Source organism: Filicampus tigris, chromosome 19 (genome assembly GCF_054856515.1).
Source record: "Filicampus tigris isolate MCC_2025a chromosome 19, RoL_Ftig_1.0, whole genome shotgun sequence".
In the NCBI taxonomy this organism is placed as follows: domain Eukaryota; kingdom Metazoa; phylum Chordata; class Actinopteri; order Syngnathiformes; family Syngnathidae; genus Filicampus; species Filicampus tigris.
The window spans coordinates 4083336-4107002 of record NC_141235.1 but is presented as its reverse complement, the minus strand read 5'-3'; the positions used below and the strand labels follow the sequence as shown (position 1 = coordinate 4107002).

Genomic DNA, 23667 nt, shown 5'->3' with positions numbered 1-23667 from the left:
TATTTAAGAATGATGAATGCTTAAATGTAATTATTTTTGTCTTAATGTATCCAAAAAAGTAATACTAAATCAGCAAAAATCCACAATTTTTTGCCTAATTTAAAACCGCTAATATCTGTCAGTCTGTCATTTTGTTTTTCTCTACGTGCATTGGCATTGACTTGCGACCAGTCTTTTGTCTATACATGCCCTTAAAATGCCAAAATGCGCCCTGCGATCGGCTGTAGACCAGTCCGGGGCGACCCATCGTCACCTGAGACAGGCTCCAGCTTCACCCAAATGATACTAGATAAACTGTGCGTGACGATCATTTCTTTTCCCTTGTGTCCAGGCGACAGCGATAGCACAGCCGTGATCGCTTGCTGCTGTTGGGGTCTCCTCCACGGCACCCGGGGCGTCCCCGAGGGCAACTACGGCAGCCTGGAGTACCGCCAGCGACTGGAGCGGAGCGGCGAGCTGCTCTACTCGCTGGCGTACTGACCGCGGGCGCTCGGCGAGGGGAAAGTAGGCCACGCGCGGACATGTTGACGCGGGAGAGGACGAGCTGAATTAGCTGAGCTGTCGCATGTTTAGTGTCGCACTCGCCCCGAGGGGACAGCGTGTCCTACTGACCCGCAGAGTCGCCGCAACAAGGACGTCGGCTGTCATATGATGTTACTACAGCGTGGCTGCTGCTGTATCAAGAGGGCTCCCCCTAGTGGCTGTTTTAAATAACTCTGCAAACGATATAAGGTCCATGTACTATAAGTACATCACAAAACAGTTCAGCGTACTAAAAAAACAAAACCCTCTTGTAGTTGTCCTACTAATGTGCAGAAATGTCACACAGTAGTGGAAAAAAAAATGCTACTAGTAAGTGCAGTTTTCATTTGATAATCATCTTAAGGGCCTTGGTGTCACAACTGCAGGTTACTAGTGAGGCAAAACTGCACTAGTTGACAAATGTGTACTACTAGTAACATCAAATTTCGTTTGTCACTGGTCGTACTAGTAGCACACATATGTCAACTAGTGCAGTTTAGCCTCACTAGTGACGTAGTTGTTGGACTAGTGTCAAACTGTATTGGACAAAACATTACCATTAAATCAGTTCTGCTAGTGCGCTGATGTTTTACTAGCGACGCCGCAGAGCATGCTAGTAGTACATGGACCTCAAGCTATATGGAATACATAAATGCAACAATTGATTAGTAAGCTTTCGAATGAATGTGCTTCAATGTGACTGAGCCTATGCAACTAAAGATAGAATAAAATTGCACCACATGTTCTAGTTAAGTTGAAAACTTTATTTTTGGGTCATTTTGTTTTTAAAGGTTTTTTTTGTCTTGTCCATTTTTTTTAAATATTTTATTTACCTAAAGAAGAGAAGAACGGTCAGAGGTTTATTTTATTTATTTTTTTAAACAACCGGGGCGAGTTAAAAGAAATGATTTGTTAAAAATCCCGTCCTCTTCAAATGCCTCCTGTCATGCAATAAGTATTAATTCCGTTTGTTTTTTTTTTGTGTGTGTGTGCCAACACACCCGAGGAGGCCAAAAACACTTTGCTGGAACGTGAAACCATTCGTCCTCTGACTGGTCCGAGCGAGCAAGGTGCCTCCTGCCTCTCTGAACCAAAGGAAGAAGTTGAAGAGGAGTGCAGGATTTGAATGCAGGTTCGATGCCGCGCTCGTCATCGTCTTACCAGCTTCTTCCGTATGCATTAAAAAAAAAAAAAAAAAAAAACACTCCTTCACTTCTGGGGCCAATGAACAGTAACAGCAGAAGAAGAAGTAAAACAAGAAGGTGCCATGAGACTTTGTCCTTCCCCGCCGCCGCGCTGCGCTTTGCTGTCAGTCTTGTTTTTGGACGTTCAGTCGAATCGTCATCCGGCAGGCCGCGGGGACAGTCGGCACTCAATCCCAGGAAGATTTTCAGAAGAGAGAAGTTTAGTTTCCAGGTGGATGGAAGGAGGCCGGGTGTGTCTGAACCTGCATTGCTGTCAACAAAGAAGAAGAAGAAAGTGTGGATTTCAGTGAACAGGCCAAACGATAGTAACTCCTGGAATAGTGAAAATATTTATCGCACCCGATACTGATAGTTTAAATTGTAAATGTATCACCAACTAAGCAAAATACATTCATATAATTTTGAACTCATCTTACTAGACCCTTAAAAATGAATGTCAGATTTTTTTTTTGTAATCACCTGGAAGTGTGCATCTACATGTGGCAAATATGTTCCATAACTTCCACTGACAAGGCAGACTAAATTTAGCTCCTCCTGATTTACAAGGATGTCAATCTCTGTCAGGACAAATCTCTTGACGCCAATTACTACTTTCCTATCAGTATGGCATCTCAAGAGCATTACAAAACGGTTTTTCAGCTATTTTTTGGGTGATGGGGATTGAGCACTACCACAAATGGCAAAAAAAACCCGAGTGTAATTGACTTCCCCGAAAAGGTTTATAATTATTTATAGATGCCACAAGATGGTGCCAAAAGCCTAATTGAAAAGTAGTGCTTTGGCACCATCTCGTTCAGGACATTTGACTTTCAAGTCGGCGGCGGTTCACTGTGTCGTTCCTACCTTGCGGATGCCCGATGTAAAAGTGTTGGTGCGTCCCTTGCTGCGGTCCGTGCTGCGGGTGTTGGGGCACCGAGCCGGGCCCCTGCTGCGGCGGAGGCTGCAGCATCACTAACTGGGGCTGACCGTGGCTCCCCGAGTGGTGCGGGCCTGACATGGCTCCTTGTACATGGGCCTGACCGAGACAAGAGGCGTGACAAATTCAGATTGTGACACAGGGAAAGGGACTTGAGAGGTACGAAGATGGTTTCCTACCTGCGCCAACTGTCCCAGGGGGTACGTGGGCGGGATGCCCTGGTGGCCGTGGATGCTGTAGCCCTGAATGGGGTAGGAGCCCTGTGGGGACGTGTGGCCAGGCGGCATGTTGGGCGGGGTCGGTGCTGACAGTGGGCCTGAGTGGTACAAGGATTGGGGCTGTGGGCCTGATTGGGCGTTCTGGAAGCAAACATCATAGCATCATATATGTAAGTCATTTTTCACTTTGCTACCATGACAAAACACAATGGCTACAAATTGTGTTTCCTTTTTTTTTTTATGTCTGTGTCGTTTTAGGTTGAATCGAGGCAACTGGCCTTTTGTTTTTTCATTTGTTGCGTGTTTTCCACAAACACTGAAAAATGACTTGGCCATTTGTGCTATTAGGCCAAGATGTGTCTATTCATTTGCTTTTGTGTAATAAAAAAAAAAAAAAAAAAGTATTACATTGCAGAGAATCTTTATGGTAACTTCTGCATAGTCTTCGGGGTGGTCTCACCTGTCCGGGGCTGGGCGCAGCATGTTGGGGTGGAGGCTGGTTGCCCGTCGGGGTACTGGATGGCTGCGGCTGATGTACTGCCCCTGAGTGGTGGGAGAAGGACTGTGGAGCTGCAGAGAAAAAAAAGACAGAGGCCACACGATTGCTGCTTGCCAGGTTCAAGGACAATTGATACAAAATGCCGCTAAATTTCACTGCTTGGTATCTAAACTGCATAAAGACACTTTGTTGCTCACCATAGATGCCCTGCTGAGGTCCCTGTGGCCCGTCCCCCTGTGTCTGGAACTGCGGGCCTCCCGGAGGTCCGAGGGCTTGTGGGTGAGGACCCCCGCCTTGCCCTATCATCCTAGCCCCCCCTTGCAGCATGGAGTACATAGGCTGTAAGAGACGTAAGGACATTATTTGAACTATCGAGGGGAGACATGAGCACTTAAGTGGCCTTTCCTACCTGTCCGGGGTAGGGTGACATGGCCTGGATGACCTGCTGCTGGCCATACTGCTGCGGGTTGTACTGAAGGTAGGACTGAGGGTAAGGGGACGCAACCAGGGGGGCGCCGGCGGCTGTCGCAGCTGCTTGCAGCATGGGGGGCGCCGAGGCGCCGTGGTCTGAGCGCGGCGCCACCACAGAGCCTGAAATGCCACGGGCCGCCCGCGTGTTTTAATTGAGGGCATAGAGAGGTCGCCATACGTTTGCGATTGAACTTCTACGTAGAAGAGGTTTCTCGTGCATTACCTTTGGTCCTGGGGTACTTTCCCTGGCCGACCGCAGACATAGTGTACTGGTACATTTGCGGGGTCTGGAAAAAGAAAAAAAAAAATCAAGGATTTAAAGGAAAAGGGGAAGAAAAAAAAAAATAAGTCTAACAATACAATCAGGAATTGTTATTTATGGGACGGTTTCTGCTTGTGTACCTGTACAGAGTGAATCTGCGACACATAGGACAGATAGGGGGCGTTGTAGAGTGGACCCTGCCCGCCTGGGTGCTGAATGACCACCGGGCTTGGAGGGGTGGGCCGAGGCGGGGTGGGCGCCGTGTTGGGTTTTGTCTGTGCAGCAAGGCGATGGGTTAGAAAGAAATGTGCTACTTGGAATAAAACCGCTTATTACATTACATTTACTTGAGGAGGTAAAAGCTCACCATAGGCATCTGAGGTTTGATTGGATTGAATTCTTTAGCGTTGGGGTTTAAGGTGGATTTCTTCACTTGGCTAGACAAAGACAAGAAAAGGTATTAAAATGGTTCCCATCACAGTAACAAAATCCATTGTTACTTTTTTTTTTTTTTTTTAACTTACTCTGCCACACCCTCCGTGCCCTCCTCACTTCCCGGGGTCCTGGCCGGCTGAGGGGCAGCTGGTGAATGCCTGTCCGAAACAGCTCCCGCGGCAACAGAGTTGGGGGCACCTGGCGTGCCCGCCTCCTTGGAGGCTTCATCGGACGGGAGCGGCGACGGCTGAGGGTGGGACGGGCTGGGCGCCGCGGGCTGAAGTTTGGCTTCGGAAGGCGCGTGAGAGTCTGACGGCGAAGGTTTGGCGGCGCCGGCCTGCGCGACGTCACCGACCGCAGGAGGCGTCGCCGCTGCGGGCGAGCTGGGACAGCTGGAGCTGCCTCCGCTCGGCTGGAGCTGGACGGAAAACCAAAGGGCCGCATTTAATCAAAGTATCGTCACATCAGATTTGGAGGATAAAAATCTATGAAAAACGTTCATCAGGCACAAATCTTTACGCCAAATAATTGTCATGAAGCGTCCTCAGAGTACAAAAGGACAATTTCACTGAAAAGGAAGCAAACGCTCACCCTGAATTCTTTGCCAAACTTCCGTAGCTCCTCGATTTGCGACCTTTGTTGAACTGAAGGCGCTAGCAGGGAAACAGCCGGTAATGAAAACATGGTTTTAGGAAACGAGTCGTGGTGTTCCGGCTTAATGTCATCGCGTCACGTTCTCACCTTTGCTGCTCTTGCTTTCCTCCGTGCCGCCGGGGCTCTCGGCCGAGCGTTCTTTTGCAGCGGCGCAAAGGATCTCATTCACTGGCAAGACAAACGACAAAGTGATGAGTCATGCCGCTTCATCGGGAGAGTTGACCGACTCAATTTGGCGGATGAACTTTAATTTCCAATTTTCTATTCGGCAAAGTGAAGAGAAGGTAGAAGTGTCGACTGTACCGTCCACGGGGAAGAGAGGGGCGGGGCCCGACGTCTTCTGCGCAGGCAAGGAGATAGACGACGTGTCCAAATAAGGCGTGTCCTGGGAAGAGCCTGATTTCGGCGAGCGAGTGGCTGCAAGGACAGAGTCCAACTCATCAGTATACAAAACGCAGGAAAACTATATTTACATTGTTGAGCAGCTGAAGTATTATTAAGGGAGGAGGCGGTACCGGTGGACTGAGCATGTGTGTTTGGAGTGCGCACTGTTCTGCTCGACTGTGGAGGTCTTTGAGCTTTGGGAGAAGTCCTGGCAGCAACTGAAAAGACAAATTCCCATTTGTTTTCAATTGAATGAGCAACGTGCCCAGATCTGGCGTGGAAAGTGTTGAAAAAGTCGGGGGAGTTGCGACACACGCAGCTAATATGACTGCTTAATATAATAAACGAGTTTTCCACAGAGCTTTTTTTTTTTTGAAGACAAAGAAAGTGTTTACGACTAAAACAGTAACATTTCCCACACCAATGCCCCCCTTGATAAAGACAATTTACACATGCAAAAACGTGGCATAGACATGTCAAGGTCTGGTCGTGTGGACGTATCACAAAGATCCTTATGTAAAAGTTGATCGGAACATGTCAGTTTACAGCAGAATGCTTGTTTTGGATCGGAACGTGCATATGGAATTTGGCTGCTGCTCAGTGCGCGGGTGGAAATACTCTAGTGGGATGCAATGCTGTGGCCGCCCCTAAATCCTGAACTATTTGTCTCATCACCTTTAACAGGAAGCTTTGATGTAATGGTTTAAAAAAAAAAAAAAAAACCTAAAATTATAATATACAACTTGTGGGGTGGGAATATTAAGATACCCCAAAAATGAAAAACACTGGATTTTCGGGGTATTTTAACAATTTTTCCATTGCTGTAAAGAAAAAGCTCAAAATTAGTGTTGCTCAAAATTAATACAGATTGGAAAAAAAACAACTTCAAGCACTACCACAATAATGTGTGTGTTCTTAAGAGATGTCACGATATCTAGTGGTAGAAACGCGGTTATGCGCTCCTGGCCTGAACGGGTTCAACATTGGTGGCAAAAAACGTGCGTCAAATTAAACTGCACTAATAAACGAACCACCAGAGTGTGCTGAAAATGCACAAATGGAAAACAACTTGGGCTTTTCAACAGCTTTGCTTCCATTAATATCACAACATTATGACAACGATATCGTGTCAATTTTAGTATTGCGTTTTCACGATTATTGCCAATATTGTGACATCCCTTGTGTTCTTTTGTGGGCCCAAGATAAAAACAAGACCTAATTGACAAAAACGGAGCTTTACCTCCATTAACAGGTCTGCCAGCCTCTGACAGGGAGTGTGGTAGGGAGTGGGAATGTGGGACTGAGTATCCATGGGGGGCAGGTGGGCTGGTCGGGGAAGGGGCTGCAGAGAGGGAGGCTGCCGAGGTGGGCGCCGCCCCCGGGGAAGCGGGTGTGTACGGACTGCCAGGACCAGAGCCGGGCCCCGGACTGGGGCTTCCTTGGGGGTGGTGGGCAACGTAGGCCCCGCCTCGGCCCGACAGGGGGCTGCTTCGCTCCGATGGGGAGACACCGGTTTGGGGGCCGCCCGCCATGGGTCTGGGAGACGAGGAAGAGGAGGACGGAGGGGTGGAGCGATAACCCCCGCTAAGACGACTGTGAGGCGGGGGACCGCCGGGACCTCTCTCGGCTCGATCCCGGTTCATCTCCCTTTGCCGCTGAGGTAAAGGAATGTACTTGGCCTCCCTGAACAACAAAATACAACAGTCCAACTGTCAGTAAAACCTCCACTCGATTAGTTTGACTGCGGCGTGCAGACGCCACTGTGAACGTGGATCCCACCTGGCCCCGGGGCTATCTCGGCCCCTTTCACGTTCACGGGGGCTCTCGTGGCCCCTGTCCCGATCGGTGCCGTCGCGCACCACGGCGCTGTACTTGTCCTCCTCGCTTTTACCCTCGTCGTTCTCCAGGCCGACACGGTGGCGGTACTGCGGGCTGGACTCGATCTCGTTGGCCAGGCGAGCGGCGCGGGCCTCCCGCTGTCGATACACTTCGGAGGTGCCTCTCTCCAGTGGCACGCTGAGTGGGAGGGGGGGGGACCAGTTTTCATTTCTACTTATTCCCTCTTGAAAATGCACGTCACAACATATGACAATAGTTTTTACCATTGGTCAACGCGCTTCTTCACAGAAACACAAGGAAATGTGTGAGTTACTCAATTAAAAGATTTCTCGGTGTTCGCAAGGTTGACGCAAAGACTCCAATCAAAACTTACGTATACATCGAAAGGCTGGAATCATATGTTGACGTGACTCCATATTTCACTTCATTGTAGCGGAACATCTCGTTGGCATCCCAGCCATTGGACTACGGGGGGGACAACAAATTGTATTCAACAAAAATCAAAACACTGTTTATAGAAAGACTGAAATGACATGTTTAAAGGGCTATAGGGAAACAAACTTGTTTTATAACAAAGTACAAAAGTAATTGTCAATTGCAGTGCTATGAAAAATATTTTGGGGGGGGAAAGAAGTGCAGTGGCGTAATCAACCTACAACATTTGGCGCTAAAAGGCTCATGTTGTAAATGAAAGACTGCGAGGAACTTACTGCATCCGCATCCAGATTATAACTCTCGCCGTTGCTATCTCCGCCCTCCCATCTCTGCAACACCTTCTCTTTATGTTCTCCGTTGACGCGCGTGGAGCTGATGGCGGTGTCGGTGAAGGTATCTGCAAATCAAGGTAATGTAATATTAAAACAACCAATAGCAAATTGCTTTTAATCCTAGTCTTTTATGGCTCATTTGGTAAACCATTTTTGTAAACCAACACACTGCAAACTCACTGTTGGTAAAATAATCTTTAGTTGCCCTGTGCACTTTCATTCATCATTGTTTACACAGAGATTAGTAAACCATTGACCGTGAATCAAATACAACAGTAGCTTTGAAAAAAAAAAAAGGGGGGGAAGAAAAATAGAAAAAGAGAAAAAATAAAATAAAAAATAAAAAAAAATCACTGGAGTGTGCACCTCTGGTGGCATAGTTGAGGTCTACGTCTTTGCATATCATCGTAACCAGATCCGAAGGGCTGAAGATCATGGTGTCCGTGATGTCTTCCCTCCGCGGCGGAGCCGATGTTGAGCCCTCCTCCTCTCGTTTGTGCACAGCGTCCACGGCCAACTCACACTAAGAACATTTGGGCAGTGAATAAATTTATACTGCATGGAAGTTGATTCATTGTAGGCCTAGGGTGTGATTGTTCAGAATTGCACTTTTTTTTTTCTTAATGTTCCATTGAACTTCTGAATCATTGCGTTAAGTAGATGTGGGTCTAATGGCATTTGAATTCATTTCAATAGGGAAAATGGATTTGATTTTGGTCAGCGAACCAATTAAAATCACAAATCAAGTTAGCACTGCAGTATGGCTCACATAGATCCTTTCCATGCATGTGACAAGTAAAATTAATGTAGAGAGAAGTAGCAGCCTTACCCGTGAACTAAGCGTCTTGAAGATGCCTTCAAACATACTCCCATTTTTCACCCTTATATCGCAAGTGGAACCCTGAAAAAGATAAGATTTGGAAATTAAAATTATCAAGGAACCTGCCAACACTTCCCTGGAAGAGGATGGATAATCGGCAACGAAAACTCACCACAACAGCTGTGAGGAAATGAAGCATTCGAGCATTGTTGTACACACCCTCAAAAACCTGCACAAGGGACAAGACACAAAGTATCCATCAAGACTCCAGCAACACATTCCAAACAAGCTGTCCTGACAAGATGGGATCTGTATCTATTTGCTTGGGACTCGGGCTTTACCCTGTTTTCACCAACAGAAAAAGGCCAGCGCCCATATAATCTCAAACCACCTTAATCATATCAGGTGAAGTGAGGTGAAAGGAGGCTGCTACTTTAGCTGGGTGACTGGAAAGCAACAGAATCTTGCAGAGACACAATTGCTCATGCAGCTAAGAAAGAGTCAACGTTTAGATCTTCGCTGCTCTTTTATTCAGATTATTTTAATTTTTTATGTTTGCTAGCCAAACGTTCTGAGCCTCAATACTCACGGGAGAAGACTGGAATGACGGTTTTGCAGTAGTTCGATTCCTGTGAGTGAACAAAAACAGACATGTAAGCATGGTCTATTTAGGGGTGACAACGCGACATGTTAATATATTATAAAACATTAAACAAGGGGAAAAAAAGTTCGCTGACACTATCAAATCATTTTTAAAATTGGCTAAATACAAAGAAATGTATCATGCAAGGCCATGCATGTACTGTTTCTATTTTCAATAAAAGTCATTTTAAATACAAACATTTGAACAAAAGAAACCCTGGCATATTTTTTATTATTATTTTGTATTTCGACAAAGACAATGGCAGGCTCTGAATCCCCCCCTTTGACCTTCTAATGGTGCTAATATCTCTAGTTTGCTAATGTTTAAATTCCAAACTAACCTCATCGTGTACAAAAACAACAACGACCAAAAAAAGCCCGTAAAATAAACGACAAAAGGGGACAAAGAACGATGTTTACGTTCAACCCCAACCAGATAAATGTGGCTTGCTCAATGAGGTGGCAACGAAGCCAAGAAAAATACACGGTTGCAAAACAAAGGCTGAGGCCAATCTGACCAAAACAAAACCAACCACATCCACAACATCGAGAACGGAGCAAAACAGACCTTGCGTTAGCCATTAAATCTCTTCAAAGATGATTCGTTGAACGAGCCACATTGACGATAGCGTTGCAAATAAACAGATTTGGTTTTCCGCCGAGCTACGTCCGCTTTCTGGGTCTTGACCGGCCAGATAAACTTTCTTTCACCTGTATGTTGATTTGCTACTTAATGGTTTCCCAAAAGTTCAACCCGCCCCTTCAAATCGTTTTCTGTTCCGCTCGAGCTATCCGATTGGTTCAACCCACCTGTCAATCTCACAGAAACGAAATGGATTGGGCAGGAGAGGAGCCCTTTGCCTGCGACGTGCCCCATTGAACACCCTGATCTTTAAAACCGGTAGGCCTTAGTCGCAAAGGGCCCACCCCGGAGTTTCCTGACGCGTGTAGCCGGGCTCACTCACCTCCCGGCCGGCGTCCTGTTGCCGCTGCTGCCGCTGACTGGAGAAGACATACCGGCGGGGCCCGTGGTACCATTTGACGCTTTCCTCCCGCCGGAGCTGGGCTGCTGTTGCTTCAGCATGGCTACGAAGCACGGGAGCTCGGACAGTACCAAAAGTATCGAAACTAATCAACACTAACCGTCCGCCGCGAAGTAGCCTCGGTTGTAAACTATCTTTAGTTGTTGAGCCGCTGTCACCACAGTAGTACCGGCTATGGTAGCTAATCTTGCTAAGCGAATACCAGTCGCTTGTGGCCTAAAATGTCCAAGCAAAAAACCCCACTATTTCAATCGAATGTGGCGTGCACCCTCAAAATGCTTCCCCGAACATGTACTTTGTGATATCAGCGGTTATGACAAAGCAAACGACGGCTCAACTGACACGCGTTTTCGTGTAATTATTTAGCAACGGCTAGGTGGCTAAGCATTAGCTTTGATCCTCAAGCTGCAGTCAGGCGCTTTCACTCCGCGTTTTACTTTCTTTCCTTCAACCGCGTCACCTTGACTCCGGTGCCAGCGAAACCTCCCAATTAAAAAAAAGGTCTTTGCGTTGCTTGTCAGTCACTCCCGAAAGTGAAATGATTCAGGTTTCGTAGAGAAAACCTGCAGCGGACGGTCAGCACCACCTCTCGGTAGGTTCACTTGACTCGATCCGCGCGCGGCTAACTGGGAAACACGTCCGAAAGGGGGAGGGGGAACGGTTTCGACGTGCGCGCGCACCTGCGATCTTGCGCTCGGGGGCACGCTGAAGGACTGATTGAATCAGATTGTTCTGATTGATTTCGTAAAAGCGGCCAAAGAACTGATAATTGTCTAAAAGAAAAATAAAACCCGGCAAAAGTAGAAATACTGATTCAAGTTATTTTAGAAAAACTAACAATAAATACAAGTTGTTAAAAAAGTACGAATGTAAAATAATATTGTCAGTGAAATTACACCGATTTTGAGAACTTGGTACAATGAAAAAAAATCTGGATAATATTTTTCTCTTTTATCAGCCTACATAGCGCTCATACTAAAAAAAAAACTACACGCAATCAAAACAAAATGTTCCAATAGCTTTGCTAATGTTAACTGACAAAAAAAACAACTTAGTTAGGTAATGATATCAAGCGAAAAAAATGCTTACTTGTCTGTGTGTGCGAGTGTTTTTTTTTCAGATTAGACGATTTTTTGAAGAGCTAAAACTAATTATGTTCGGGCAAGACTCAACACATTCGCCACGAATCATTATTGGAGTTGACTCTGTCAAATAAGGCAGTGGATGGGGAATATCTTGCTTTGACCACATTAGCTATGTCTGCGTGTTTCAAGTGTATTAATGTAGCAAATGTGTAGACAAATCTTTTCCTTTTATGTGAGTGGGTGAATGTATAGCTTATAGACACTCAGGTAATATTTTTTGTGTTAAGAGTGGTAAATAAAGAGGATTAAACAATTTCCACATTTGCACAATGGTATATACACAAAGTGCTAAAACATTTGTGTGTGCGTCTTTAGTGCATACATTACGACCGTAAGCCACACACAGCATGGCCGCCTCCTAATGTCCGGAAAACGTTGTCTTACATCAGGGACTTTATTACTACTTTTTAAAAAACTGAAACCAGAACCATTCTCTGAATTTGACTAAAGAAATTGTAAGTACTACAAGGAGGTTGTTTTTAGGGGTTGTGATAACCGCAATCTTACAATGCATTCGTCCTTTTAAGTGTGCAGCGGTGAAAGGCATGAGAACACTTAATACATTTATAATGTTTCCTCCACTTTCGTGAACATTCACTCACGTATTCGTTCTCTATAAGCCTAATGTGTCGTTTTACTCCATTTTGACTTAAAAACTAAGGTTAAAAACAATGTCATTAAATGTGATTTGATCATAGGGTTAGTCTACTGGTCGTCTAGGTCTTGGGTACGGATCTTAGTGTTTGGGTTTTCTCTGCGAACTACACACTCTAAACACACGCACGTCCGTTTCATTGGACTGCGACCATTCTAGTGTGATTCTTTGCCCTCCACACACAGGTTAGCATCGTCCATGTTGAGAAAGACGCTTCCCAACTTGGAGAGCTCCCTCTCGCTGGTCATCAGACGTGCCAGTCACCTTGCTAGACAGCAGTATGACGTCATCGTGGTGGGCGGGGGTCACGCAGGTACCGAAGCGGCCGCGGCTGCATCCCGAGTGGGCGCGCAGACGCTCCTGGTAACACAGAAAGTTCATACCATCGGTAAGCGAACAAGGTTTGACCTTCAAGTATTTGGCAGCAAGCTTTGAAATGAAAGTCCTGTGCATGGTCCAAGCGGCGTCCATCTTGTTCCTTCCAGGCGCCTTGTCGTGCAACCCCTCTCTGGGCGGAGTGGGGAAGGGTCACCTGGTGAAGGAAGTGGACGCTTTGGACGGCGTGTGCGGCCGAGCGGGAGACTGGGCCGGCATCCATTTCTCCATCTTGAATCGCAGGAAGGGCCCCGCTGTGTGGGGGCCGCGGGCTCAGCTGGACCGCCAACGCTACCGTGAATTCATTCAGGTAAAGCGAGAAGTCATCTTTTAGCTCACTCTTTCTGCTTATTATTTTTACTACTCATCTTTTTCGCCTGTAGTCCGAGTTGCTGTCCACTCCCAGACTGACGGCGCTGGAGGGATCAGTGGAGGAGCTTCTTGTAACAGAATCCAACCCAGAACAGCCTGGATGCCACAGAGTCACTGGGATACGTTTAGGTGGGAAGCACTTAATCTTTAAGAGCTGTTTTGTTTAAAAATAAATAAAGAAATGAAAAATTCCCTTTCTGATGGCAGCAGGTGCAAGCCTCCCGATTTCGGCCCACTCTGTGGTTCTTACCACGGGTACTTTCCTGTCCGGCTCCCTCTTCATGGGTCAGAACACATCCCCGGGTGGGCGGATCGGAGACGCCCCGTCCAGCGCCGGAATGTCCCACACGCTGAGGGAGCGCCTGGGGCTGAAGATGGGTCGACTCAGGACGGGTACCCCTCCCAGAATAGTGAAGGCTTCGGTGGACTTTGACCAGGCTACGCTACACCCGCCTGATAGTCAGCCGAGTCCCTTCAGCTTCCTCAATAGCCGCACTCACTGCAAGGTACTTTCAAGCGCATGTGAATACGCCAAGTGCAGCCTATTATGGTCGACTTTCAATAAAGTTTTGAACAGGCCGAGGAGCAGCTGCCATGCTACTTGACCAAAACCACTCCTGGTGTGGATAAAGTGGTGAAAGAGAGTCTTCATCTCAACTGTCACATACAGCAGGACACAAAGGGCCCCAGGTACACACGTACTAGTGAACATGCACATGTTTGATTTATTCCTACCTACCTATATAGTTTAAATTAGCAAGTTTTGGTTTAAAAAAAAAAAAAAATCACAAGATAACTAAACATTATGTACTCGAGAGATATTTGAGAATCCCTTCCTGAATAAGAGGGCCTTGTCTCTGTTCAGGTACTGCCCCTCAATTGAGTCCCGAGTACTTCGCTTTCCGGGCAGGCAGCATCAGGTGTGGCTGGAGCCTGAGGGGCTGACCTCTGACCTGGTCTACCCGCAGGGTCTCTCCATGACAATGCCCCCTGACAAGCAGCTGCGCCTCATCAGAGAGATCCCGGCCTTGCACAGGGCTGAAATCCACACACCCGGTACGCGCTGCGACCCATGTTGAAAACGTCAAAAATCAAATCAAAACGTGGAGATTGAGGTCTGTGTTTTTATCGTGTGTTAGGCTACGGCGTGCAGTATGACTTTGTGTGCCCCACTCAGCTGAGCCCTGCACTGCAGGTGAAAAGCACTCAAGGTCTTTTCCTTGCCGGGCAGATTAACGGGACCACGGGGTACGAGGAGGCTGCTGCACAGGTAGCTGCCGTTTGGATTAAAAAAAAAAAAAAAAATCGATATAAAGTGGGACTTACAATCGTATATCAAGTGAAATGCCATTCATCCGTTATGGCGCCGAAAAAAAATATAAAAAGAAAAATTGCCGTTTTATATCAAGTATTACGACAAATATTAAGCCATACTATTTAACAATGCTCTGACAAGCTAGCCAATGATGTCGCTGCATCTATCCTCATTAACTTAATTTTCTTGAAAAGCATGCTTTGAAAATTGATTTTTTAATCATGTCCGACATCCTCCTCCCCTGTAATTCACTCCTTAGTGCGTGTTTTAAGACCAATCAATCAAAGGGATAAACATAGCTGAACCAATCGCGCGCGGAGTACAAAAATGCCGACGCCATTCGGTCGATTTGCGAAGGCGAACAGAATCTAAAATGCGATTGTTTGGGAAAAAAAAGAAACTCAGATTTGAACGCTGCGCATGCGGTCGATGCCGGCACTCGTGATTGTGAAGGCGCTGGGCAAATAATAGTTGCATGGAAACATATTGAAGAGGCTGCAATCTGATTGGATAAAATAAAAGTAACCCACTGCGCCGCCAAAACATGCTGGAAAAGATGACCATTTCACGTTGTAAATGAAGATCGATGTTTCAGCGGAGAAGGCCCTGACACTTTCACTTCCAGGGCTTGTGGGCGGGGGTCAACGCAGCCCGCGCGGCGCTCTCCACGCCCACGGTGGCGCTGTCTCGGACCGAGAGCTACATCGGCGTTTTGATTGATGACCTCGTGACGCGAGGCGTAACGGAGCCTTACCGCATGTTCACCAGCCGGGCGGAGTTTCGGGCGTCTCTGAGGCCGGACAATGCTGACCTGCGACTGACCCTGAAAGGTAAACAACGTTGCGGGGCCTCGCTGGAGATTAGCTGTCATTGGAGCAACCTTGTATTTGCTTTTCTATCAGTGAAGGAAGGAAGGGGGGGGGGGGGGGGGGGGGAATGGATTCAAACTGCGAAATGAGATTTCAGAGATTTCTTTTTGAAGGCCGACAACTCCGCCGCGCGGACATGAAAAGTTAGGCGTGTCATTTCAGGCTTCGACGAGGTGGGGTGCGTGTCATCCCGCCGCTACCGGCAGACTGCGCGGGTCCGAGACCGTCTCCGGGATGCGCTTGCCGCTCTCGAGGATGTCTCCATGTCCGCCTCAGCATGGAGACTTAAGCTGCCTCGCGTGCGCATCAGCGAGACGAAGGCCGCCAATCCGACGCAAGTTCCGAACCGTCGGGACTGGACGCGCGGTAACCCCCGCGCGCGTTCCTCCTCTCTTTTCGTTTGAAGTCATTCCCGTTTCTCTTTTAGTGGCTTGGAAATGCTGCAGTACAACGACGCGACCTTTGAGATGTTGGCCTCCGTCTTCCCAGAATGCCTTTCACCCTACGCGGAATTCTCGCAAAGGCTCAAGATAGAAGGTGCTGCATAACTATTGACGATATTGTTTTCAGTTCAAGTTAAATGGCAGTCGACGGCTTTGTGCCACCCACAAGCGCCTCGGCATAGATCTTTTATAAAAATGATGGAAAGCTCTTTTAAGATAACACCGTCGCGGAGCATGACGTTCGTCTTCTGCGGATGTGTGCCTTGTAGCGGTGTACAGGCCTCACTGCGTCCTCCAGCAGAAGGAGATTGAGAGAATTCAAAAAGAGGAGAGCATGTCTCTTCCACAGGACTTGGACTATTTGGCCCTGCCCGCATCTCTGTCACAGGAGGTTCGGGAGATTTTGGACAGAGTACGGCCTAGCACGGTGAGTCCAAAATAAGAAACGCCCCACTATAATACTTTTACTTTACCTACTGCGGCAGCACGAGATTGCAGATGTATTTATTTTTTGGGTTGAACTTCTACCACTAAATGATGTCAGTGAACGTCACAACCTCTAGCAGCCATCTTTTTTTTTTTAAAACTGTGATTCCTAAGAAAGTGAGTGATGAGAAGATGTCAATTATTTAATAAATAAATTATTAGCATTTGTGGCGAAAAAAACCTGAAGAAGAGTAAGTAACTATTTTTCTTATTACGAGCACGTTACAAAATTTCCTTTGTTGTTTTCATGCGGGGCCTGGAACAAATAAATGGAATTTCCATTCAATTCATTAGGAAGCGCAATCATGTAACAAATTAAACTTGTGAATCAAAGTACCGCTAAAACCACCTTTTTTTTTTTTTTTCTTTATAAGTACGCTCTTTGAATCGCCAATTTTTATTTACCACCAAGCAGCTTTGCAACAACATCCGCGACAAGCACACGTTGAACGTAACCATTTTTATTTTGAGGAGGAAGAGCAACTGACTCCATTTTTGTCAACCGGTTGTGGCATCCTTTGAAATAAGATGATTGTGTCCCTCAGCTGGGTGCCGCTACACGTTTGCAAGGAATAACGCCGGCTGCAATTGTCCACCTTCTCAACTACGTGCGGCGCTCGGGGACGAAGGAGAAAAAAAATGCACAGGAACTAACCTGACTAAAAATGTACAAAAATAAGTTACCGTTGACGACATGTCTAACCTTCCAATAAAGAAGTCTCCTGTCAGCCAGTGTTTGTGTAGAATTTCTCTTGTCCTAAAGAGTTCCTAAAGAATTCTAATCCTGTTAACGATCCAGAGCGTGAACAGCGCTCAACTCTAAGCGACCTTAACTGCATTCAGAGTGAGTCCGTCCAGGTCTGCGGTGCCGCCGGTGAAGACGACATCAAAGCGCGTCAGTCAAGGCGACCCCAACTCCAGCACCGGTTTGCGGTAAACCGTCATGTCGGCGAACGCGACCTCGGTGGTTAGCCTGATGGTTGACGACAGAGGACACTGCAAGACACAAGGGGTGGGTTATTTTCAAATAGCCTATTGCAAGTTAAGATGGAGAATTTTGGAAATATTCCTAATTGGACATTTTCCATGGCAGTTGGGGCTCATTTACTGGAAGCATCACATTGAAGACAGACATATATTTTTTTTTTAAATATTTGTGCTACTCCTTATTACAATTATACTTTTGAGTTTATTTAAAACAAAACAAAAAATGTGCATTTTAGTCATGTCTCTGTTGTATTATGCAGACATTACAATCTCTGAAACATTTGCAATATTCCGTATTAATACATTGATATATTATTTAAAATAATTATTTTTGTCGAACTACTGTAATGCCATACGTCACCAACATGCTATTAACATAAAAGCTATATTTAATGTATATGATAATGCTATGCTGAAAATTCACTCTTGTGGCTCAAGCGAGGTGTTTGAGTTGAATAAAATTGGCGGAAAAAAATAATGCAGTTGCCTGCATGGGTCAATACATAATTTGAGTAATTCAGTATGTGTATTATCAAATTTAGAGATGGAAAAAAAAAAGAAATATTCTCTACATTTGTTAGGTACAACAATTCAGCAAAATGGCCCACACACACCTTTTGCTTTGTCAAAAGCGGACGTCCAAGCAAAATGGAGAACTCTCCTTGCCCATATGCGAGGTCATTACGATAATATGCTAAAATATGAACGACAGTTCAGTTTACTTTTCGTACCCAACTCTCAGTTTTGTCAATTCCTTTTCATTCCAAATGTAAACACTCCCCAAATTCTGCCACCCTAGTCTAGAATGAAGGGGGGAGAAAAAAAAAAAAAAAAAAAAAAAGGACTGGCCTACCTGAAACTTTTGACACCGGAAAAGATATTTAACACCCAGGATGTAACTCTGAGGTAGGTCTAGGAGGCCCATACGTGCCCACAGCACTTGCACAATCAGCAAGTGTGGGAGGGTACAACCTGAGTCACATGTTTCCTAAGAGGGAAAAACATTAGATCGTCAAGATTATAGTGCTGAACTTCAGAAAAGATGACACTCAAATGTGACAAGTCACAGGTTAGGCTTCAGATAATCCCGGTAGTTAATCCAATTTCAACACGTGATTGCTACCTCGGAGCTGACGGGACACTCCTGCTTGAGGACTCGGGTCCAGTCCGGTTGGGAGCCCGAGCTCATGGCAATCCTCTCGGGAATAGCGTCTCCTTGCAAGATCCCGCCAATGTTGGAACGCAGCTCGGCGCAGTCCCTGGAAGGAGAACTTGGAACGCACAAATACATTCAAAGACCCTGCCACGCCATTTGAGAGGTTCGCTGCTTCGCGGCACTCTTCTCTGTGCGCTGTTAAATTTACAAGACCATTATTTTCACTGCGCGGCCTCACCTAAATGTGCAGCCTGTGATTGCGTTGTACGTGAAGAGGACGTTGGCCCGTGTGGAGGGGTCAGAGGAGCACTCGCCATCTTGCGACGCCCCCATTATGGTCACCTGGCACGCTGTCAAGGAACTGAGGGCGCGTGAGTGGCAAAACGACGCAATGTAATCGGTTCTGAGGGAGGTTCACGGCACGGTTCAGGATACGGGTTTCACGTCTCCGTGAAAGCCACCAAGGACACTCGAGCCCACCCGCAGTCCAACTGAGGGAATTGCTGGCATTGGAGACGGGCGAGGTGTCCCCAGCTAGAAAAAAAAAAAAGGGAAAGCAATATAATAATCTGTGTTTTGCGGTAACACCTGTAGCTGTGAGCACCTTGAATTGGACTGAGTGCACTTGTTGAAACAACTGGTTCATCTTCACGTCAGCTAAAATGACATTCACCGTCGCACTTGCCAGCTCTCCTCTGTCTGTGTACACAATGACAAAGTGCACCTGCAAAAGCATCCAGACAGATGGGAGGGATTGACACATAGCTGCAATGTAACAACAAAAATATAGGGAGCGGAGTACTTGAGTTGAAACACAAAAAGGAGACATCTCAGTTCTTTGCAAATTGAGTCAGTGAAGTTTAAACCTCATGGTTTTTTTTTTTAAGGTGGGTAGTCTAAATTCATGTCAATCAAGTAATTCAGAGGCTGATTTGGGGTGAAAAATGAAAGACTACTGAAAAAATTCCAAAATTTTTCACAGCGATAAAATTACACTGAAGTGATAAATTATACTTTGTGAATAAGACTTGATGTCAGGTGAGTTTATTGCAACTATGTAATCTCAAACGTGGCCTATTATGTGGCGAGGTTTGTACGGTACGGGCCCGTGATTGTAGTTTCTGTTGCTGAGCTGTTCCGTCGGAGTTGTTTGTCGTGGCGGGGTTTGGAAACGCAACATTGACCGTTGCCACGGCGGCAGTCTGGCGCGGCTCTATTTCGGGCGAAATGGAACTCCTCGCCTTTTGCGCTTCAACTCGTCATTTGAGAACCAAAAAGAAAGCCTCTCACCTCTTTTGTCACATTAACACAAAGGTTATTTCGCTCACTTGGTGCAGGCCAATCAGAAAGCGGGGAGATGGGGATCTAGGGGCAAAAAAAAAAAAGCTCAGCATCTTACTTAATTGGACAGTCAATTCTTCTTGACACTGACGCCGTCTTTTAAACCGGCAAGAAACGGCGGCAAATGTGTTCTCACCAAATGGCCGGACACGTTTTCTTCTGCAGGTTTTGGACTCTGCAATAACAACATTTGTGTTGATGTAAGAGAACAGATATTTCAATGACATTTTGGGGAACACTTGAGCAGACTTGCTTACTTTAATCAGACTCAGGTCCGAAAAGTAGGAGAGCGCACTGAGATTTGGGTCTTTGGTGCACGACTGAGGGGTTACCACGCGAGTACAGGATCGAGACTCTGATCTTAAGAAGCCTGCAAGAAGAGCAAAACACTTAGAAGTGTTGCGGCTGGCTGGAGAGGCAATGAAAGGTGCGATATATGAAAAATGAAAACAAGGTCACTGTATATCCAGTGGAGTTTTTTTACAACTAACGATTGCATCATCTTACGTGCGGGATTGCGATTAAGACAGAATGCCCCGGCGACTCCTGGAGACGGCTGACGGAGGAGACCTCGCACGGATGAACTGCCGAAGTACGTCTGGATGACGTCATCAGCCTAGAAGGTGGATTTCATCATCACAAACACAGGAAGAACAAATGGGAGTCACGCACCTGGTTTTGAGTCGCCGCATACAAAGCCTGTGGGAGATATCGGCAAACGTCACAAATGTGTTTCTGTTACCCGATAAAAATGCCTGCTGTGGCCGACGCTGATTGGTTGCGGTGCTGCGAAGTGATACGAGTCCCCGATAGCTGGAAGTTGAAGAGGAGCAGCGGGGACCTCGAAATGATCAACTGCTGGAAGGGAAAAATTAAATCAACGTTAAAACAGTCCTGCTCGTCTCCTTGTGATGCAACTGAGTGGGTAGTTTGCACTTTGAACTTGAAAAGTGAAATCAAGTTAATCAACTGTACTAAGGCAAAGATTCTTTCATTAATCACTAGAGGGAGCCCATGTACCACACTTTGAGAAACCTGCGTGTCAAATGTATAATCATCTGCATGGTATGTAATTGATATTAATAGCATAATTGCGAACGTTATTTTTAAGTTACTGTCTCAATAACAAAAGATAAATGTGCTTGCTAGAATTCTTTTCTTTATGTATGTGTTGATTCTGAGTCATCCAGGCCACCGTAATCTAATGTAGACAGAAAATACAACACCCACAGGCATACGTTCTTTATCCTCTGCAAAGAATGACTGATATTACTTCAGTTTACTGAGAGATCATCCCCATCTATATCTTTGTCTGTATTATGCTGCCCAAAATGGCCAAGGCACACCAGAGGAACAGCACAATGTTCGTTGCACTGAAGCAAAAACTGGGGCAGCAACCATTTAATTCTTTACATTCTATTTAATTAGGCCATCACTGCATGTTATTATAAAGCACATTATAAGGTGCTATTTATCGTGTTTTTATACATTATATTATACTTTTTATTTTTTGGGGTGGCTGCAACGAATTAACGGCATTTTAATTCATTTCAATCGGGAATAATGACTTGAGATACAATTGTTTTAACTTAGAAAGGGAAAAAAAAAATCAACATTTATCTCAAGGCACCACTGTAAATTGTTTTGTTGGAATATATTCACAACCATTTACCTGCTGATTGAACACAAAACAAAGATTCGGTCACAGTGACTAAAGAAGAATCCACATTGGCGCGGAACATCAGCCATTTGTCAATGCAGTCTCCTAACCTGTAAAATACACACCAATAATAAATGTTGCCATTCAAACACTGCCAAACATGCACTAATGACACATTCTTACTTGGCTTTCTGATGACATCCCGTGAAGATGGTACTCAGGTCAGCAACACCACAGTCCGCAATGTCACAACAGCAGCCGATGTCGCAAACACCAGGAGTGAAATCGCAGGCACACGCTGTACAATAACTCTGCTTTAGATATTCAGTATCAGACTTTCCAAGCCTGGCATTGACAGAGCTGCATTTTGTTGCCTTTTACTTGTAACATGTAATGACAAAGCTTGATCAATTATAATGACTGAGAATCTACACATAACAATTACATACATACACATTTTTTTTTTAAAAAAGAGAATAGGTTTTGGTGCTGTAAATTACCCTTGGGGGCCGCCACATTTGGGGCACTAGCAGCTGTGTCTTCAGGAGTCCCAGGGGTGACGACTGTATCATTTATTGGCTCTGTGGTGGCGACTGTATCATTTATCGACTCTGTGATGGCGACTGTATCATTTATCGATTCTGTGATGGAGACTGTATCATTTATCGATTCTGTGATAGCGACTCTATCATTTATCGACTCCGTGGTGGCGACTGTATCATTTATCGACCCTGTGATGCCAATGGAGAGACTGGTGGAGTTCACGCCGTCGGTGGCGGCTGGAGAGGGGGTCGCTAAGTCCACAGGTTGCCCATCAGTCGGCGTTGCGTCCGTTTGTGCTCGCGTTTGTGCCAAGCAACCAACCGAGAGCAGGACGAAGGCGAGACGTAGACGGCTCCACTTACGGTTGTTCATCTCCTCACAAATCAACCAAATAAATAGCCAACGTTTATAGTTGGCTATTCATTTTGCATCTTGAGACATCTTACGTTTATTCTTCAACATAACGTCACTGTGAACCAAGGCCAAATCAAAAATGTTAATAAAATATTAAGCGAGCTAGATAAACTTGCTAGACGAGCGGTTGCGACGGGCTTCTTGTTACCAAGGAAGTTGAATCATTCAACTTCCGGTTACTGACTGCGTGTTGGGGGAGACATTACCGTAAATCCCATAAAAGAAAGGCAAGACTTTCCCATGCGTTTCATACTTGTGCAAAAATACCACTAGAAGCAAGCACATTTGTTTCCTTTTATGCAATCAAACAAAAAATGGATTCGATTTTTTAAAAATAATATCCCTTTTCAGCATATCTTTTTAAACTTAGAGATCAATTATATTTAATACAAATCCATTTTTTTGTTTATATAAAAATAAGCAACTTAACTTGGCACAATGAAAACAAACTTTGGCACACAAAATAATTTCCCTCTTTTATTAACTCACAAAGTGCTCATTGAGAAACATCAGTGGAGACGCTATCAAAACAAAGCATTAGCTACAGTATGCTAACGTTGTCACCTAATTAGCAAATAATTGATAGAGTTAACGGTAACTGAAAAATATACCTCGGATGTATGTGTTTTTCACATGGAGCCCTATGAGACTTTCTGGTGATCAAGCAGTGGCTGCACTATTTAAATAAATGTGTCTTGACTTTTTGACTTGACTTAAATTAAACAAAATGGAAAAAAATAAAATGATAAACATTTAAATGAATAGACAGGTGTTAACAGTATAATACAAATAAATGCTTCTTATATTAGAATTTGATCAGGTCACACGAGTGTAGCATTTCTTTAGGCCATTGAAACTGTTTCAGTGTATAGCTTTGGTAGTGCAAAAACAAAAACAACCAAAGTACTTAAAGAGGAATTGTTAAAAGATGCATTCTAAAATGATTTGTAGTAATTAGAAATTAGTTTATCCATCCCTGGGCCGTTCCTTTTAGGTCTGTAATTGTTTATCCACTGTCTGAATCTTTTGTGACAAAATAAAGGTCTTTTACAGTCTGATCTGAAGTTAAGATTAGATGTTGGTGTGCCATTGTGTGTCATTTCTCAACACAGAGACATGCAAAGAGTCCATTGTCTCATTCCAGATGGTTTTTTTGGGGGTTTAATAACACAGTGCTTTGTGGCCAAATCTTTCTGAGCTTGTTTTCAATGAAAACATTGTTCCAGCCT

At 45.4% G+C, this 23667-nt stretch overlaps 4 protein-coding genes across 9 annotated transcripts in view; 2 read left to right on the top strand and 2 right to left on the bottom strand.

Annotated features, from left to right (window-relative positions):
- Positions 1–1275, top strand: part of adprh (ADP-ribosylarginine hydrolase) — a 43472-nt gene extending 42197 nt beyond the window's left edge. Inside the window, exons 14-15 of one of the 2 annotated variants that reach the window (XR_015082771.1) lie at positions 332–908; positions 1018–1275. Coding sequence is in view for 1 of the 2 variants with exons in the window: in XM_086017608.1 (XP_085873734.1) it covers positions 332–480 (149 nt within the window). In the remaining variant the exon portion in view is untranslated. Of the gene's footprint in view, positions 1–331 lie in introns of both variants that reach the window. The other variant, XM_086017608.1, reaches the window with a different exon arrangement.
- On the bottom strand, positions 1266–11393 carry atxn2l (ataxin 2-like). Of its 2 annotated transcripts, none has more exons than XM_086017599.1 (23): positions 10600–11393; positions 9582–9621; positions 9165–9221; positions 9002–9073; positions 8539–8695; positions 8116–8237; positions 7779–7870; positions 7346–7582; positions 6807–7249; positions 5698–5784; positions 5486–5599; positions 5270–5350; positions 5120–5181; positions 4618–4946; positions 4461–4530; positions 4234–4368; positions 4055–4118; positions 3770–3951; positions 3558–3699; positions 3322–3431; positions 2823–3002; positions 2571–2742; positions 1266–1977 (listed from the first exon to the last, which is right to left on the bottom strand). In XM_086017599.1, the coding sequence occupies exons 1-23, from the start codon at positions 10716–10718 to the stop codon at positions 1928–1930; spliced, it is 3117 nt and encodes a 1038-aa protein (XP_085873725.1). In that variant the 5' UTR covers positions 10719–11393; the 3' UTR covers positions 1266–1927. The 2 variants fall into 2 exon arrangements, with proteins under 2 accessions (XP_085873725.1, XP_085873726.1); XM_086017600.1 differs by lacking the exon at positions 10600–11393 and adding an exon at positions 10203–10513.
- Positions 10468–17065, top strand: mto1 (mitochondrial tRNA translation optimization 1). Of its 3 annotated transcripts, none has more exons than XM_086017610.1 (13): positions 10468–10753; positions 12663–12865; positions 12963–13162; positions 13236–13353; positions 13432–13730; positions 13802–13914; positions 14090–14280; positions 14364–14494; positions 15165–15369; positions 15571–15742; positions 15836–15945; positions 16121–16278; positions 16883–17065. In XM_086017610.1, exons 2-13 carry the CDS (start codon positions 12676–12678, stop codon positions 16994–16996), a joined length of 2001 nt encoding a protein of 666 aa, XP_085873736.1. In that variant the 5' UTR covers positions 10468–10753; positions 12663–12675; the 3' UTR covers positions 16997–17065. The 3 variants fall into 3 exon arrangements, with proteins under 3 accessions (XP_085873736.1, XP_085873737.1, XP_085873735.1); XM_086017611.1 differs by lacking the exon at positions 10468–10753 and adding an exon at positions 11816–12277 and having other exon boundaries at positions 13435–13730; XM_086017609.1 differs by lacking the exon at positions 10468–10753 and adding an exon at positions 11831–12277.
- Positions 16783–22607, bottom strand: LOC147128960 (tectonic-3-like). Of its 2 annotated transcripts, none has more exons than XM_086017612.1 (14): positions 21982–22607; positions 21665–21779; positions 21494–21591; positions 20564–20679; positions 20329–20437; positions 20079–20191; positions 19958–19996; positions 19771–19845; positions 19085–19204; positions 18916–19014; positions 18719–18822; positions 18448–18595; positions 18178–18312; positions 16783–17333 (listed from the first exon to the last, which is right to left on the bottom strand). In XM_086017612.1, the coding sequence occupies exons 1-14, from the start codon at positions 22394–22396 to the stop codon at positions 17238–17240; spliced, it is 1782 nt and encodes a 593-aa protein (XP_085873738.1). In that variant the 5' UTR covers positions 22397–22607; the 3' UTR covers positions 16783–17237. The 2 variants fall into 2 exon arrangements, with proteins under 2 accessions (XP_085873738.1, XP_085873739.1); XM_086017613.1 differs by having other exon boundaries at positions 20564–20676.
- Between the last annotated feature and the right edge of the window lie 1060 nt (positions 22608–23667).